The sequence below is a fragment of the Vanellus vanellus genome (assembly GCF_965231255.1).
Source record: "Vanellus vanellus genome assembly, chromosome: 4".
In the NCBI taxonomy this organism is placed as follows: Eukaryota; Metazoa; Chordata; class Aves; order Charadriiformes; family Charadriidae; genus Vanellus; species Vanellus vanellus.
Window position 1 is genome coordinate 17,612,278 of NC_138909.1, and position 16,152 is coordinate 17,628,429.

Here is a 16,152-nt window from a genome sequence, read left to right on the forward strand (position 1 = left end):
TATACAGTAGATATACACTACAAATATGTACAATTTTTCTATATGATAAAAAATCTGACCTAACTTCTGTGGGTTTTGTACTCTGTTGTTAAAATATTTAATTAAACTAAATATTTAAAACCCAGTCTTTATATCTCAAAGATTATTATGAATAGTAATCTACACTTCAAAAATTAACTGCTTTAGTGGAAGCCTTACAACATAAAAACTCCTCAAAATTCAAATTTAAGTTGATTTGGTTTTGTGGTAACCTGACAGAATAATCAGATTTATAAACTTATTTCCACAGTGTTGGTATTCAGGAACGTAACTGATTATGAAAAGAAGCTGGCCAAAAAAAGAATCATATCCATTTCACTTAACAGACTCTTTTCTCTCTTGAAACTCATGTCTATGTAGCCTTCCAGTTAAGAATATGACAGACCTAGAAACATCCTTAAAAGAAAATTATTACAAACCCCACCAGCCTAAATCTTCACATCAAACACTGTGTTTATGTTAGTTCAAAATAGTTATAAACTGTGTGGAAGGGCCCTTTGTTTCAAACAGCTGGGTTATATGTGTGGGGTTTTTTGTTTGGTTAGTTGTTTTTTGTTTGTGGGGTTTTTTTGTTGTTTTTTGTTGTTTTTTTTTTTAACATTACTGTTACCTTTCTACTGGTTTGCTGCACAGATTTGCAATACACACTTCAACTAAGACTGCCATAACCTCTGATCAAAGATGCTGTCCAGATGATCAATACCAATGAACAAAAACACATCAAAAAACTTGACTGTCGCCAGACTCCTTATTATGCTCCCACGCTCCATTCACCTATCCCTGTCCAAACAAAATGCTATAAATCCTTCTCTATAGCAGCTAACTAATCAGTCTGCATGTCTTTGAGCCCAGCTTTTGGGAACTGGTAGCACTATCATTTGATTTAACTCACAATGGATCTTGGAGTTATATTAAATATTGAGTATATTAAATACTCAATTTCTAAGACTTCTTAATTTAAAAATACATAAGAACATTCGCATTAAGGTTACCAAGGCACCCCAATATCACATATGGTTCAAGCATTCAACACAATTATTAGTTAAATACAAAAAGAGTACGTGAATAGCCAAAAGGAACAAAAACATATCTTGTCTATTGCCAAGTTCCGTTGCATGTGATAAACATAAAACTGCAGAAGCATTTTTCTAGTAGTCTGCATTTTCCAGTCTCAAGTTTTCATTCCAGAAAAAATCATTATGTCATCAAGTTGCTGAAATTTAATCTCAAGCCACTGAGGCAGAAAGGCAATGGATTTATGTGGAGAAAACTGGAAAGAGTCATCTGATAAGTCTTATTCAAATATAATTCTGAATTAAGCATGAAATTTTGAACACACTATTTCATCCTATGATTTTAGGAGCAAAAGTGTTGATATACTTAAAATTCCTACAGAAGATTCTGCACAGCATTTTCCAACTACCTATTTAGTTTCAAATTCTTTTTCAAGTGAACACCACAGAACTTAAAAATTAATCAGACACCCGACAATTACAAAAAGACTAATAATTGTTAAATTTAATCCTCTCACTATTATTCAACCTACACATGTCTAGGATCCATGTTTTCTCAGATAATTCTTATAAGCAATATAAGTAGCATTCCTCAGGGGTCGGTACTGGGACCTGTACTGTTCAACATCTTTGTCAGCAACATGGACAGTGGGGTTGAGAGCACCCTCAGCAAGTTTGCCGATGATACCAAGCTCTTTGGCAAGGCAAACATGCCGGAGGGGAGGGATGCCATCCAGAGGGACCGGGACAGGCTGGAGCCGTGGGCCCAAGCCAACCTCATGCAGTTCAACAAGGCCAAGGGCAAGGTCTTACATCTGGGTCGGGGCAATCCCAAGCACAAGTACAGGCTCGGCGGAGAATGGCTGGAGAGCAGCTTTGAGGAGAAGGACCTGGGTGTGCTGATTGATGAGAAGCTCAACATGAGCCAGCAGTGTGCGATCGCAGCCCAGAAGGCCAACCGTATCCTGGGCTGCATCAAAAGAAGTGTGGCCAGCAGGTCAAGGGAGGTGATTCTGCCCCTCTACTCCACTCTCGTGAGACCCCACCTGGAGTCCCGCATCCAGGTCTGGAGTCCCCAACATAAGAAGGACATGGACTTGTTGGAGTGTGTCCAGAGGAGGGCCACAAGGATGATCAGAGGGCTGGAGCACCTCTCCTATGAGGAGAGGCTGAAAGAGTTGGGGATGTTCAGCCTGGAGAAGAGAAGATCTGGGGAGATCTTATTGCGGCCTTCCAGTACCTAAAGGGGGCCTACAGGAGAGCTGGGGAAGGACTTTTTACCAGGGCATGTAGTGATAGGACAAGGGGGAATGGCTTTAAACTGGAAGAGGGCAGGTTTAGATTAGATATTAGGAAGAAATTTTTCACTTTGAGGGTGGTAAGGCACTGCAACAGGTTGCCCAGGGAAGTTGTTGAGGCCCCATCCCTGGAGGTGTTTAAGGCCAGGCTGGACGTGGCCTTGGGCAACCTGGTCTAGTGAGAGGTGTCCCTGCCTAAGGCAGGGGTTTGGAACTCGATGATCTTCAAGGTCCCTTCCAACTTAAACCATTCTATGATTCTATGAAAGGAACTAACAAATGGCTAGTACGGCCACTTCTAATTCAACGATTTCTGTGGTTTCACTAGCAAAGGTTTCTAGATGTAAGACTGTACTGTGATGGCATGGCAAGGCCATGGGGGGGATACTGGGGTGGCTTCTGTGAGAAGATGCCAGAAACTTCCCCCACATTCGATATAGCTAGCTCCAAGATGGACCCTCCGCTGGCAAAAGCCGAGCCAATCATCAACAGTGATAGCACCTCTGTGATAACATATTTAAGATGAGGGGAACAACTGCTGCACAACAGCACAGCTGATGAAAGACAGGAGTGAGAATACATGAGAGAACAACTCTGCAAACACCAAAGTCAGTGAAGAAGGAGGGGGGGGAGGTGCTCCAGGCACCAGAGCAGAGACTCCCCTGCAGCCCATGGTGAAGACCATGGTGAGGTAGGCTGTCCCCCTGCAGCCCATGGAGGTCCACAGTGGAGCAGATATCCACCTGCAGCCCATGAAGGACCCCACATTGGTGCAGGTGGATGCACCCAAAGGAGGCTATGACCCCACTGGAAGCCTGCACTGGAGCAGGGTCCTGGCAGGACCTGTGACCTGTGGGGAGGAGCACATGTGGGAGCAGATTTGCTGGGAGGACTTGCCACCCTGCAAGGGACCCACACTGGAGCAGTCTGTTCCTGAAGGACTGCATCCTGTGGAAAGGCCCCACAGTGGAGCAGCTTGTGAAAAAACTGCAGCCTGTGGGAAAGACCCACTTTGGAGAAGTTCGTGGAGGACTGTCTCCTGTGGGAGGGAATCCACGCTGGAGCAGAAGAGTGTGAGGAGGAAGGAGCAGCAAAGAGAACATGTGATGAACTGACTGCAAGTCCCATTCCCTGTCCCCCTTTGCTGCTCAAGGGAAGGAGGCAGAGAAATCAGGAATGAAGTTCAGCTCAGGAAGAAGGGAGGGGTTGGGGGAACGTGTTTTAAGATTTGGTTTTATTTCCCATTACCCTACTCTGATTTGATTGGTAATAAATTAATTTCCTCAAGTCAAGTCTGTTTTGCTCATGATAGTAATTGGTGAGTGATCTCCCTGTCCTTATCTCAACCCACAAGTCTTTTGTTATATTTTCTCTCCCATGTCCATCTGAGGAGAGGGAGTGATAGAGCGGCTTGGTGGGCACTTGGTGTCCAGCCAAGGTCAACCCACCACAAAGCCACTCTCATGCATACTGGACACTAACACAAGCACCACTCCCATAGAAACACGGGAGTGAGAAGCAGGCAGATTCTCCTTGCAACAAGATTTAACTGAACCAGTCTGAAAAAAAAAAAAAACTCATATCACTTCTTTATGTAACAGTATTTGTCCTTCTATGGTGATAATGCATGTTTATTATAAGCATGATTTATTTAGGCATAATGTAGGTGTCAAGCAGAGAAAAAAAAAATGATTAAAACTCTAGGTCTATGACAATGACAGATGAGGCAAAAGAACATCATGAATGAAAATAACCAGTGGCTGTAATAGAACAACAAACAAACAAACAAACAGACTTAAAATATCTACATACTGCAGCACTTTTCCCTGGAAAGTTGAAGAAGGCATCAGGTCCATACTTCTGAGGCATGTGTTTTAACACAGACAATAACTTCCCAGCATGTGGTGGCTGACAAAGAGAATTATTACACTTGTAAATAAATAAAACACCCCTATAAGAAAGAAAAGACTATACACACAAAAAATGAATTTTGACACATTTTAAAGCTTTGCGCATGGTTGAGTAATACTCTGCTAAGACACTTAGCACTTTCAATAAACAACATTAACAGAGAGTCATGGATACCTTCACATAATATGCAGTAGGTGCACTGAAATACAATTAATTGGATAACTAAATTAAGGACTTAAAGGCCAGAGCCACTTTCATCCAGCATAAACTAAACTGACTCTGAATGTTGGCTCCTCCTTCTACCTGTTCATTTCCATCAGAGCTACCGTTTGTGTGGATTTGCAGTGAGCTAAAGAAAATTAACTGATCCAGCTAGAAACTAATTTAGGAAAAACAAATGCAAACCAATTTTCAGTAAAAGCAGTTTTGGACTGTGGCTGGCATGAAACCTGTGCCAGCACAAGGGAGATGGGGAATACCTAGCAAAAGGGAGAGGGAATATCAGCAGACAGGACTATTTTCATCAGGACTACAGTTATATACTAGATTAAAGCATCTTTGGTTATATATATCCCTTCATATAAATCCATAGAGAAAGATTCAAGTCTCGAGGGCAGTTTGGAGTACCTAAACTGACTGCTCAGTTAGTGTGAATACTTAACACATCCCCACAGCCACCCTAATTCTGCATTGATTTTGTTGTAATACTCAGCAAGCAACTGTGAACTCCAAATCAAGTATATGAGCTCACAACAAAAGTACCACAAGTACGGGCCACAGTAACAGAACAATTATGTGTCTTCTTTTACCACTTCATAACTTTCCAGTAGATCTATTTTTAAACTATGATTTTACACTTCTGATCTTTTTCTCAAAGTGCCACGTTTCCCTCTCTTGTAAGCAGCCACCCTCTGAAAACTAAGCATTGCATGATCCGTTCCAAGTATTTCAAATGTACCAAAACTATAGTCAGATAAACAGTGCTTCATGAATCTGAATTAAAATTGAGGAGAAGACACCAAGAACTGCTTAGATGTCCTTAGCACTATAGAATTCAACTAGGTAATTTGTCTTGTAGCCAAATACTTTATATCTTTACAGCACTGCTGATTTTAAGATTTATGGAGTTGTGCAACTCCTTAGCAATACAACTGTGGCATTTTTCTCTTCCTTTCCCCTCTATATTTAGCCTTTAATAAAGAAAGGAAATTAAATGCAAATAGCAGAGAGACAGGAAATGAAAAAGTTAATGTTACAGAGACAACTTTAATTCATCTATGGTTAAATATACTCTGTATGTTCAATTATGAAGTTTAAACCCTCTATTAAGTTTAGAGTATTCTTATTTGTGCAAGTTAAGATCTCCGAAGTTATTTATTTCAAAGGGTCTTTTAAAATTTGCTATATTATTTGTGCACAGTGACTTCTATATTGAATATGGTTTTTTAGTTTGAAGTCGACAGAGACACTGTGCTACATTTTCTCTACACCAGGCAGGGTATTTAGAGACAGCAGGACCTGAATTAAAATTCAAAGCAGGTAAAACAACTGTTAAAATAGTTCCCACATCCAGCAAAATAACAAATTTGTGTTAAAGAAAACTTTATCTGGTGGCTTCTACAACAGACATATTTTTACTTTAGGGAAGGAGGTTCTCAACACTAAAAGGAGACCCTCTTCTTCCTTTCTAGTACATGTCGGAACAGAAGAAAACACATGATACGATTTTTCAGCTGGAGCTTATTTCCTTCATTTCGATTTCTGCCACAAATTCTCTCTTCCCTCACTAGATAAACTTTTTCAGTCTTCAGGTAAAGAAGAACAATGTGAAAATAGGAGCACATTGAACTGCCTATGTAAACATATTTTTATTATTTCTCTCTTTTGTCTTCTAAAAAAAATTAACCCTTTTTGCTTCAATTTCACATAACTGGAATCACAAAAATAAAAACATGTGCATAAAAACACTTGCTTAGAATCACCATATTATTCCTAGGTGTTCAAAAAGAACAATCCAGTCCATAAACCCAGGAGATTTAATTTCATCGCTATTCTACTCTCTGTATTTTAATTGCTTACAAGTAAAAAGTTTCATTGATATAATCTGTATTTCTTGGTACATTTAAAGTTTGTTTATTGTAAGGGTTATCAAACAGCCATTTAGCTTGTGAACATTAGGAAAAATATAAGCAACACCACAAATATGGTTTCAGTTTTGTGTTGTCTTTTACCCATCTCCCTTTTTCTCCTTGAAGCTTGCTGAAGAATAACTTTAGCTCTCGAACTGTCAAATTATAGCTAGCCAACACACCCAGCATGTCCACTAAGAGATCTGAAAAGGAAAAGAACAGCAATATAATTTCTTAATAAAATGCAATGTCACATTTCTATCACTTAATAAATGTTTCCATGAGATTTTATATAAAAGGAATACAGTTTTAGCCATACACTGGGTGAAACCTTACCTGCAATCATGTTGTCAGCTCTATCGATCCTCTTAAGCACTTGTTCTACGAGGCCCACTTCTGTGCATGCTTGTAGATTGCGTATACTTTTCTTCAAGATTGCTGTAAACATGCTCCACACCTCAGCCTGGCAGGTGATGTCACACTTGTCCAGCAAGTCTACCATGCAGGTGATGCCCTCTCCTTCTTGGATGATAAAGTTCATTTCCAAGTCAAACTGGCCCCCAACAAGCTTTCAGACAAAAGATTAAAAAAAAAACTTAAGACAACTGTATCAAAGTACCATTCCATGTTTAAAGTTACTCATTCTGCAAAAGGAAAGCTATCAAAGACATAAGCTAAAAAGCCCATAATGAGGCCATATCAATATATCAAGGCTTATTCTTCCTCTGCTTCAAATTTTGTCGAGTAACTTCAATAAACGTGTTAAGGTGTCACCTATTATCAGACAATTGCTGCAGAAGAACATTTGGGTAGTTTAAGACACAGATGTCCTGAGCTGCTCCACACAGCTGAAGAGTCCAAGCGAGCATTCCAAAACACATGAAAAGCAAGTCAGCTAAGATTCCTTAAATGGCCTGGAGTGGCCCTAAAAGCTTTCCTTCACCTGTGCTCAACACTTCTTAAATAAGAGGGCAATTCTAGCCAAAAGGAGCTGAAATATTGCCACTTATAAACACTTAAGAGTCATTCCTGAGATACTGAATAAAGCTGGTTAAGTATTAACCGCCAGTTTCATTAGTAGCCGCAGGTACTAAACGAAAGCAAAGGCTTGCTATATTTGCATAAATGTGAAACAGCAGCACTGTTTGAAGCCTTTAACTATGCTTTGGCTAAGGCACTTAAATCGTGTAATATTTCGGGTCTCCTAGATGTAGGCTTTGTTTGAACATACACTGAGTAACTAACCACATATGCACGTGCCAAGGAAGTGGAGGGAGGGAACGAAATAACCTACTTCATTCTCATTCATGTACTCAATAAATAAAAATTCCAGTTGAAGGAAAGATGGATTGTACTAACTTAACTTCTCTACCCCAATTTCCCCCCTCCACTTTTTAAACTTCTTTAGAACGGTATTAAACTTAATGCTTGCCTTGCTTGCCAAAATACCCCTTACATACCAGCATACAAATAGGAATTCAGACAGGATGGATTCAAATGATCAAAATAGACTCACAATCAAAAGCATTTCAGCTCGTTCTCACTTCTACAAGTTTGTCAAATAAAAGACGTCATTTCTGTCCTACATGGTATTCCTTTCACAGGCCTTGACCATTAACAACTTCAGTACTGTCACTTGCCAAAGTCATACCACGTCAAAACTGCCCTAAAATACATATACTAACTTGCTTCCGTATTAGCTCTAACAGCTTCTCTCTGCTAGTCAGGATCTGAAGATAAACTTACCCAACGGAACAGAATATACGCTCTTCATTAACTACTGAAATTATCATACGTTTTCCTCAAGTGTCTAAATCTTGTCACTTTGAAGAAGCAATCTTTGGTCTTCTGGGCATAAATCAGTAATGCCAAACACCACAACAAGCCGAGAAAGTTACTGCTTTTATGACAGAATAGACAATGTCACATGGCAACAATTTCTAAACAGTAATTTACACTTTTCCATTTCTCCCCTCTTGGTCATGAAAAATAATTATGCAATTTACTATCAGATGCTTCCTTAATATCTAGGGAAACCACAGGAACTGAATGGGGAGACTTGAATTATATTCCCAGCTTCTCTATATCAACTCACACTGTCAACTCAAACAAATCTATCAAGTCGTTACCATTCTCCAAGCCTCAGTTTTCCCCTTCCATAAGATGGAGCAGAGGCCTACCTCAAGAAAGCTCTGTAAGGTAGAATTCAAGGGAGAACGCTGAGCAGAATGAATTAACACAGAATTACCGCAAAACAAATGCAAAGAAAAAGGCACACACCCCTAAAAAAAAAAAAAACTAAACAAAACATTTGAAAACAAAAAAATACATAACCAATGTTACACTTCATTTTACACTACATTTATCTTCTTCTACAAAAAACGAGTTATTCCTCACGAAGCCACTCTCTTTCTCACCATCAAGGTAAGAAATAAAGAAAATACTGCATTCCATGTACTGACAGAATAGCTGAAGGTTACACTCTAGCCACAAAACACCTGCTAATTCTTAACAAGAAATTCATCGCTTTATGCATTTGGTTTTAACTATCAGCCAACCATCAATTATCACCCCAAAACCATATACAGCAACTAGAGGTGACCTTACCTTCACCCTATAGTCTACACCACCGATCTTTCATTTTTGGCTAGATACACTATTATCAGTAACCACCCATCCAGGAAGCTGTCAAATTAGGTTTCCAATCTAATCTGCAAACATAAGCATTTCAGCAAGTACATTCTAGAAATAATATCCTATGGTAGAAATAATTACCATTTTAACATTTCCTTTAGGGAAGTGAGGACAAAAAAATTGACAGAGAAAGCAATATACCAAAGGCACGGTGCAGTTGATGTACTATATGCATGCATACCCATTAGATACACATAAGCACACACACGCACCCCACAGTATTTCATATTAACCCTTTCTAATGGTGATTTGAAACTGATCAACCTTCAAAACACAAATTTGTTTCCAATGACAGGGATCATAATCCAGGTCCATGCATTGGCTAGTTATCATCTGAGCTGCAGTAATGGCTGTGCACAGCAAAATGTAATCTTCCCAAATGTCACAGTAAGTTATGAATATCTGAGCAGCTTAATGCACCTTACTAGCCATGAAGTGTGAGAATGTAATCTTATTACCTTTTTTATGGTTGTATTTTTTTGAATAATGTAGCCTTTGAACTGATGTATAGTCTTTCCTTGCACTTTAGCATGATTTGGTCTCCTATGTCGCACAGTACATTTTTCAAAATTCTCCAGTTCAACGTATTTTAAGTCCTACGCTGAGCTGCATAAACAATCTTTATAGCAACCTACAGGGTGGCATAACGTTTCCCTTCTTTGGTATGTAAGTACAAGCTTACAGAAATGGTTTCAAAGTGCAGTATTCAAAGTATTCAAATACATCCTCACAAATTTTACATTTTGCCAGTTATATTTACCTTTGAAAAACATATAAACTAAACCAATAGCTCAAGCATTTTGGTAAAGTGTTTGCTACATTTAGCTGATTGAGAACAGGGAGAACACTTTACAGCAATTTTTAACTACATACTCAGAGCGTGTGATTTTTTTCCCCCTTAGAGAACCAAACTAATGAGAAATCAACATAATAAAGTATAATAAGTATAATAAAATAATAAGTATAAAATAGCATTACATCACTTCTAAACACAAACAAAAAGCCAATTTAAACACACAAACCCCCTCTTTTCAATGAAACTTTCATGTAACATAAAATGGGAGAAGTGATCCAAGATATGAGATGCTGCAATCTTTGGGTGAGGAAGTACCAAACTACAGTATGCAGAAAATAGCTTAGACCAAACACAGTCAAGCTCCACTTTCCTGAGAGATCATGATCTAGATTATTAATCTGATTTAGAATTATTTCTCCCAGTGGCAGATATAAAATATTTCATAAGCTTGTAAGCAAATGTGAAGAAAAGTATTTCAATGAACTATAACAGAAAAAAAAAAAAAGAAACCAAGTCCAAGACCACAATCAGCATTTCTCCTGGAAAAGCCAAATTGGCTATACTTGGGCAAACTATAGGGCTGGATATGCACAGTTTTAGGTCAAACCTCCAAAAAAGACTTCAATTCTACAGAGCTTCCTCATCCTTCTAGTTACTAGATAACCTACACATCAAGACAAACATACTTGTTTTGTTACCTAAAGCCAGGATGAAAGAACTATTAACCAAGCAAACTGTGACCTCCCTTTTCCTCAAGATGTTGATTTTGTAATCTCGGAATTGTTTCTTTAGTATGTCCAGAAGAAGAAATAGAGACAACGCCTATCCAGTCGAAAATGCCTATCCCATGAAAAAATACAAATGCAGTCAAATTCTATCTCAGTGGAAATTTTAAAAGATTATGCTTATTAAGAACCCGCAAAGCTGTGTGTACAAAGCTGATAACTGCCCAAAATCTTCTATTGATAAGAGTAAGGTGCTCACACTAGATAAACATCAAGAAATATGTGCTGAAGCTAAACCAGTTGCCACTTCAACAATTAAAGGTTTGATATACACCCTACATTTTACCTCTGTTCAACAAAATAGCTACATTATCCAAAATCGTCCTGTTCATATTGAATTTTACATAACGTCAGTCAACCCAAGGTTAAAAACAAACAAACAAACAAAAAACCCCAAACAAACAAACAAACAAACATGTTTTTCATCCCTTGATGATGAAATCTGAATGCAGCTTCTGGAGAACATAAACACACAAAAAAGGGATTCATTTTAGCCATTACGCTTCTGAGTGACAATAAACATAATATTCTTTGCTTACATTTCCTCTTACCTTCCACCAAAGTCATAACCCACATCATGGGCTCCATACCCTTTCATGTATTCAAAAACTCAAAACAAATACACCGATTGTCAAAAATCCATGCCAAAGATTTGGGAAGTATAAAAACTAAAATGTCTTTAGGGTAAGGATCTCATAGGATCATGAGTGATCCCAAGCCAGTCAAATCCCCTGAGGGCACACAGTAAACACTAAAAGTCTATGCTGTGGAACACATCCTGGGTGGGATAAAAACATGGTTCTGATTTGGAAAGGCCTCTACAGATGAGAAGAGGAAAAAGGTGGGGAAAAAGAATAACTTGTACATACCAATTTGAAGCAACCAATATTAAAATACAAGTCCAAAGAGTAGATTTGGTAGGAAAGCCTGTTGATAGTTTGGATAAGTATTTCAAATAGTGACACCAGCATGAATGTCAAGTCAGTGAAATCATGACAAACAGGGCTCAGGCCCAGAGAGGTTATAGGGAAGCAAGAACTGCACAGAAAAAGCCTGGATGTGAACCTTTTTTTCCTTCAATCAATATATCAACCATAATGCAACCAGAAAAACTAGACAAAGCACAAAGAACTGTGGGAAGACCTGCTCGTGAAAGGCAAGGTCAATAACCTTCCAGCAGGATGCAGATGATTTAAAGCCATTTGCTACCTTAGCAGTAGCTCAAAGTTTAAAGTAACATGAGACCATGAATATGCAAGTGACCAGCGACTCTTTCAGAAAAGGAAGATTCTACTCCAGCCTTTTCCATAAGCATCCTCTTTAACCTTGCTCTAACTTTGGGTTTTCTTTCTTCCACGTTAAAAAAAAAAATACCCAAAAACCCCCAAAACAATCAGACAAAGAGTATTCCTTGAGCAGAAGCCCACAAACTTTTCCTCCTGATATCTCAGGCTGAAGTCACCAGTCTCCCCCCCACATCCAACACTACGCAACAGTTACACTACAAAAAGAGAATACTAATAGTACTCATCTTTCCCACTTTCTAAGGGAAAACAAATGGTAAAAAAGAGCGAAAAGAAAAAAAAAAAGTACATTTTGTTCTTAATTAGCTGCTTTTTCTCCTGTTGCCAAGTTCCTAACAAAGCCTACACCTTCATTTACCTGTCAAATAAGAAAGGTCAATTTTAAACCAGGCATATCAATAGTGGGATTGCACAACAACATTGCACCCACTTTAACCTTGATGATTTCATATGATGCTGTTCAATACTGTTATTAACCATGATCCAAGCTATATCATTCAGGAAAAGTCATTCCCATTGCTTGCCTTCATAGTGATGTAACATGAAAGTTCTGTATTAAAATAAAATTTCTTTCAAGTCCGTCTCTCGTTTGGAAAACTGCCTAAAAGTAAATTTCACAAGCACCCACAAGGTGTTAAGAGTCTACTACTGCCACCTAATGTTGCATTTGAAACCGTTAGCCCAGCACTACACATTTTTAATATACTGTCTCAGCACAGTATAATTTTCTTCTTCCCTACGATAGCTTTATATCAGCAGCTTATAGCTCATGCTCTGTCACAATGAAGAAAGCTGTACCTTCAGGAAATAAGACTGGATAAGATCTCGAATTAGCAGAAAAGTTTACATTTAAGTATTGGTTTATATAAAACCAGAGTTTCTTCAACTTTGCAATTGCTAACTACAGAAGGCACCCAATTTACACAGGAAAGAGTAGCAAATATCTCTTATCCACTTAATCTGAGACATAACACTGCTCATTAATGTATACATAGACATAGCTCAGTACTTTTTTAAAGAAATGTTTTAAAATTTCTCTCTCAGCCAAAAGAACGAGTGTAAAAAAGCAAAATTATTGTCAAGGTAGGTACAATACATCTGAAGCATCCTTGTGGTGGTGACATTTAGCTATGGGTTTCTCCTCCTCAACAGAAGGGAAAATAACCCACCCAGGTTTAAAAGATATTTATGCAGTAATCAATGATGCTGTATTTACCCTAGCTAATAATCTAGTATTTTCACTCTGCTTGCAAGCTTTTTTTACATCAAATTAGTTCACTAACACAAGCAGTTCAGTTTGTAGCGTTCAGTTGAAGCCCCAGTGCAAGCAGAGCAATGTGAGGAAGAATTAGCTCTACACAATGTTTTAAAACACAGTAGCGGGGGGAGCTGCACTATGTATTTCAAATTTTATACATTTTGGGTTTTAATCTATCTTTAAAAAAGGTTTTAGATTTTTTTTTTTAAAGAATGTACCAAACAATGAAATTCAATCCCTATCTTATAAAGAGAACAATCCCAGTTTTAAGCAAAATTATTACCAAAGTTAAATTTTATCCCCCCCCAAAACAAACAAAAAAGACCAAAACTTCCTACATTTATATCAGTTTGTTATCCATTAAAAAAATTATCTCAGTACAAACAGTTCAAACTAAAATCTAATACCACACTCAAAACAGTTACAGCACTCCATACCAGGAGTGGCTGACACACCAGAGGGCTGTGCTGCCATCCAGAGAGACTTGGACAGGCTGGAGATTTGGGCAGGGAATAACTTAATGAAATACAACAAGGGAAAGTGTAGGGTCCTACATCTGGGCAGAAACAACCCCAGGTTCCAGTATAGGATGGGGAGCTACCTGTTAGAGAGCAGTGTAGAGGAAAGGGACCTGGGGGTCCTGGTGGACAGCAGGATGACCATGAGCCAGCACTGTGCCCTTGTGGCCAAGAAGGCCAATGGCATCCTGGGCTGTATTAGAAGGGGGGTGGTTAGCAGATCGAGAGAGGTCCTCCTTCCCCTCTACTCTGCCCTGGTGAGACCGCATCTGGAATATTGTGTCCAGTTCTGGGCCCCTCAGTTCAAGAAGGACAGAGAGCTGCTGGAGAGAGTCCAGCGTAGGGCAACTAAGATGATTAAGGGAGTGGAGCATCTCCCTTATGAGGAAAGACTGAGGGAGCTGGGTCTTGGAGAAGAGGAGACTGAGGGGTGATCTTATTAGCGTTTATAAATATATAAAGGGGGAATGTCATGAGGATGGAGCCAGGCTCTTCTCAGTAGCGACCAGTGATAGGACAAGGGGTAATGGATTCAAGCTGGAACACAAGAGGTTCCACTTAAATTTGAGAAGAAACTTCTTCTCAGTGAGGGTGACAGAGCACTGGAAGAGGCTGCCCAGGGAGGTTGTGGAGTCTCCTTCTCTGGAGACATTCAAAACTCGCCTGGACGCCTTCCTGTGCAACCTCATCTAGGTGTTCCTGCTCCGACAGGGGGATTGGACTAGATGATCTTTTGAGGTCCCTTCCAATCCCTAGCATACTGTGATACTATCCATGCACAGTGCTTCTGTCTTCCCTTCTGGAAATTCAACAACAGATTTCAACAACGAAAGACATAGAAAAGTCCAATATTAGGAATTTTACCCTCCTTCCAATCTTCACTGGCTCCCTCAAGAGGTGGGGCAGCTGATATAAAAAGAAGGATTGCCAAGAACATAAAGAACAACATGAGTACTGGGCATCCAAGGAACCACACTCTGACCCAGGACAAACAGTGGATATACCCAGCAAACCTGCAGGCCATTGGGCAAGACACTATAAAACTGATTCTCTACCAGCTTTTGTCTGAAGCATGACGCTGAGCATGGAGGCCCTTTGCTCTTAAGGAGGCCATGCGACTATGAGCTTTATTTCAAATCCCTGAAGAAACAAAGGACTACCAAGTTGATTTTTTGCAAATCAAACAATTTCAAGACAAAATTTCAACACACTCCAAAGAGTGGCTAAAGGCATATTTGCAAAACCTGACATTTTTCCAAGTTCAGCATATATTTCAGATCTCAATATATATTAACATAGATATAGAGTATATCTAAATCCAGCTGCAATTTGTATCTTTCCAGCATCCATATTAATAGCATTGAATTCTGATTTTGTTTTAATTAACTTTTTTTCAGCGTACCTTAACCTGTGATACCATTTAAGACATACTAGAAAGTTATGACTCCAAGACATGGCTTAATAATATGCAAATTTGTAGTTCCATACAGGAAATGAAATATCCTAAATCTTTACATCACATCAGATTCATATGTGCATTGAAAGCAAATAAATCATTTAAACCATGATACAGAGAACCTTTTAAAATTTGCATTTATCTACAGTAAATACTGCCATGTTCTTTAATAGCTTGCTAGTGCAATCTTAGCAAACTAATGATTTATGGTTTTGACATTTTAAAAATCAGAAATCTGTCATTTTATGACATCCAGTAGAAAGTCAGCTCGAGTTACATTACTCTGAATTTAAACTCAAAGACATGAAACACACACAGCAAAGCACTGTACCATACTGTCCATTTCATTATCCCAGCAATTCCCTCTCTAGCTACACTTCTAAAAGTTACCTAACATTTTCATTTAAATTTACAAGAATATTAAAAATAGGGTTTTTTCAGTATCCAGACAAATGTAACTTCATCAAGCACATAACTTTTTTCAAGTCTGGAAATACCACCCATCAACAAACAAAACCAATCTGCTATACGCTGAGAGAAACAGAATAACAATACCTCAGTCAGCAAGCTGCTAAGGTCTGAACCCTGTCCTATCCTAAACCTTCCCCTCAAGGAAGGAGGCCCAAAGATAACATTTCTAATATATGAATCAATAACAAGTCCAGAGCGGGGAACAAACCATAGAGTCAAGATGACTTTACAGAGAATGCCCTGCTTGCGCCTCCTACCTCCATCAGTCAGGACATTCACACTATGCCACAGGCAGAAGTAAACTCATTCTGCCCATAGGCCAAATCAGAAAAAAAGAAAATGCAACTATACAACACCGACACCACGCCTGAGCAAATATAAGTTTACATATACTTAAAATAGGGGCCCACACAGAAGTTAGATAAGCAGGTTAAAATGAGTAAAGCTGGTTGACTCCCATAAAGTCTTTTCTTGCAATGA

General features: G+C 38.8%; 1 protein-coding gene across 3 annotated transcripts in view; it reads right to left on the bottom strand.

Annotated features, from left to right (window-relative positions):
- The window catches only part of LRBA (LPS responsive beige-like anchor protein), a gene marked incomplete at its 5' end in the record, with an annotated part of 425,426 nt that overhangs the window by 372,906 nt on the left and 36,368 nt on the right, over positions 1-16,152 (bottom strand). For all 3 annotated transcript variants that reach the window (XM_082482677.1, XM_082482676.1, XM_082482675.1), the window contains 3 exons: positions 4,163-4,258; positions 6,493-6,593; positions 6,727-6,958. In XM_082482677.1, the coding sequence (XP_082338803.1) occupies positions 4,163-4,258; positions 6,493-6,593; positions 6,727-6,958 (429 nt within the window). The remainder of the gene's footprint in view (positions 1-4,162; positions 4,259-6,492; positions 6,594-6,726; positions 6,959-16,152) is intronic.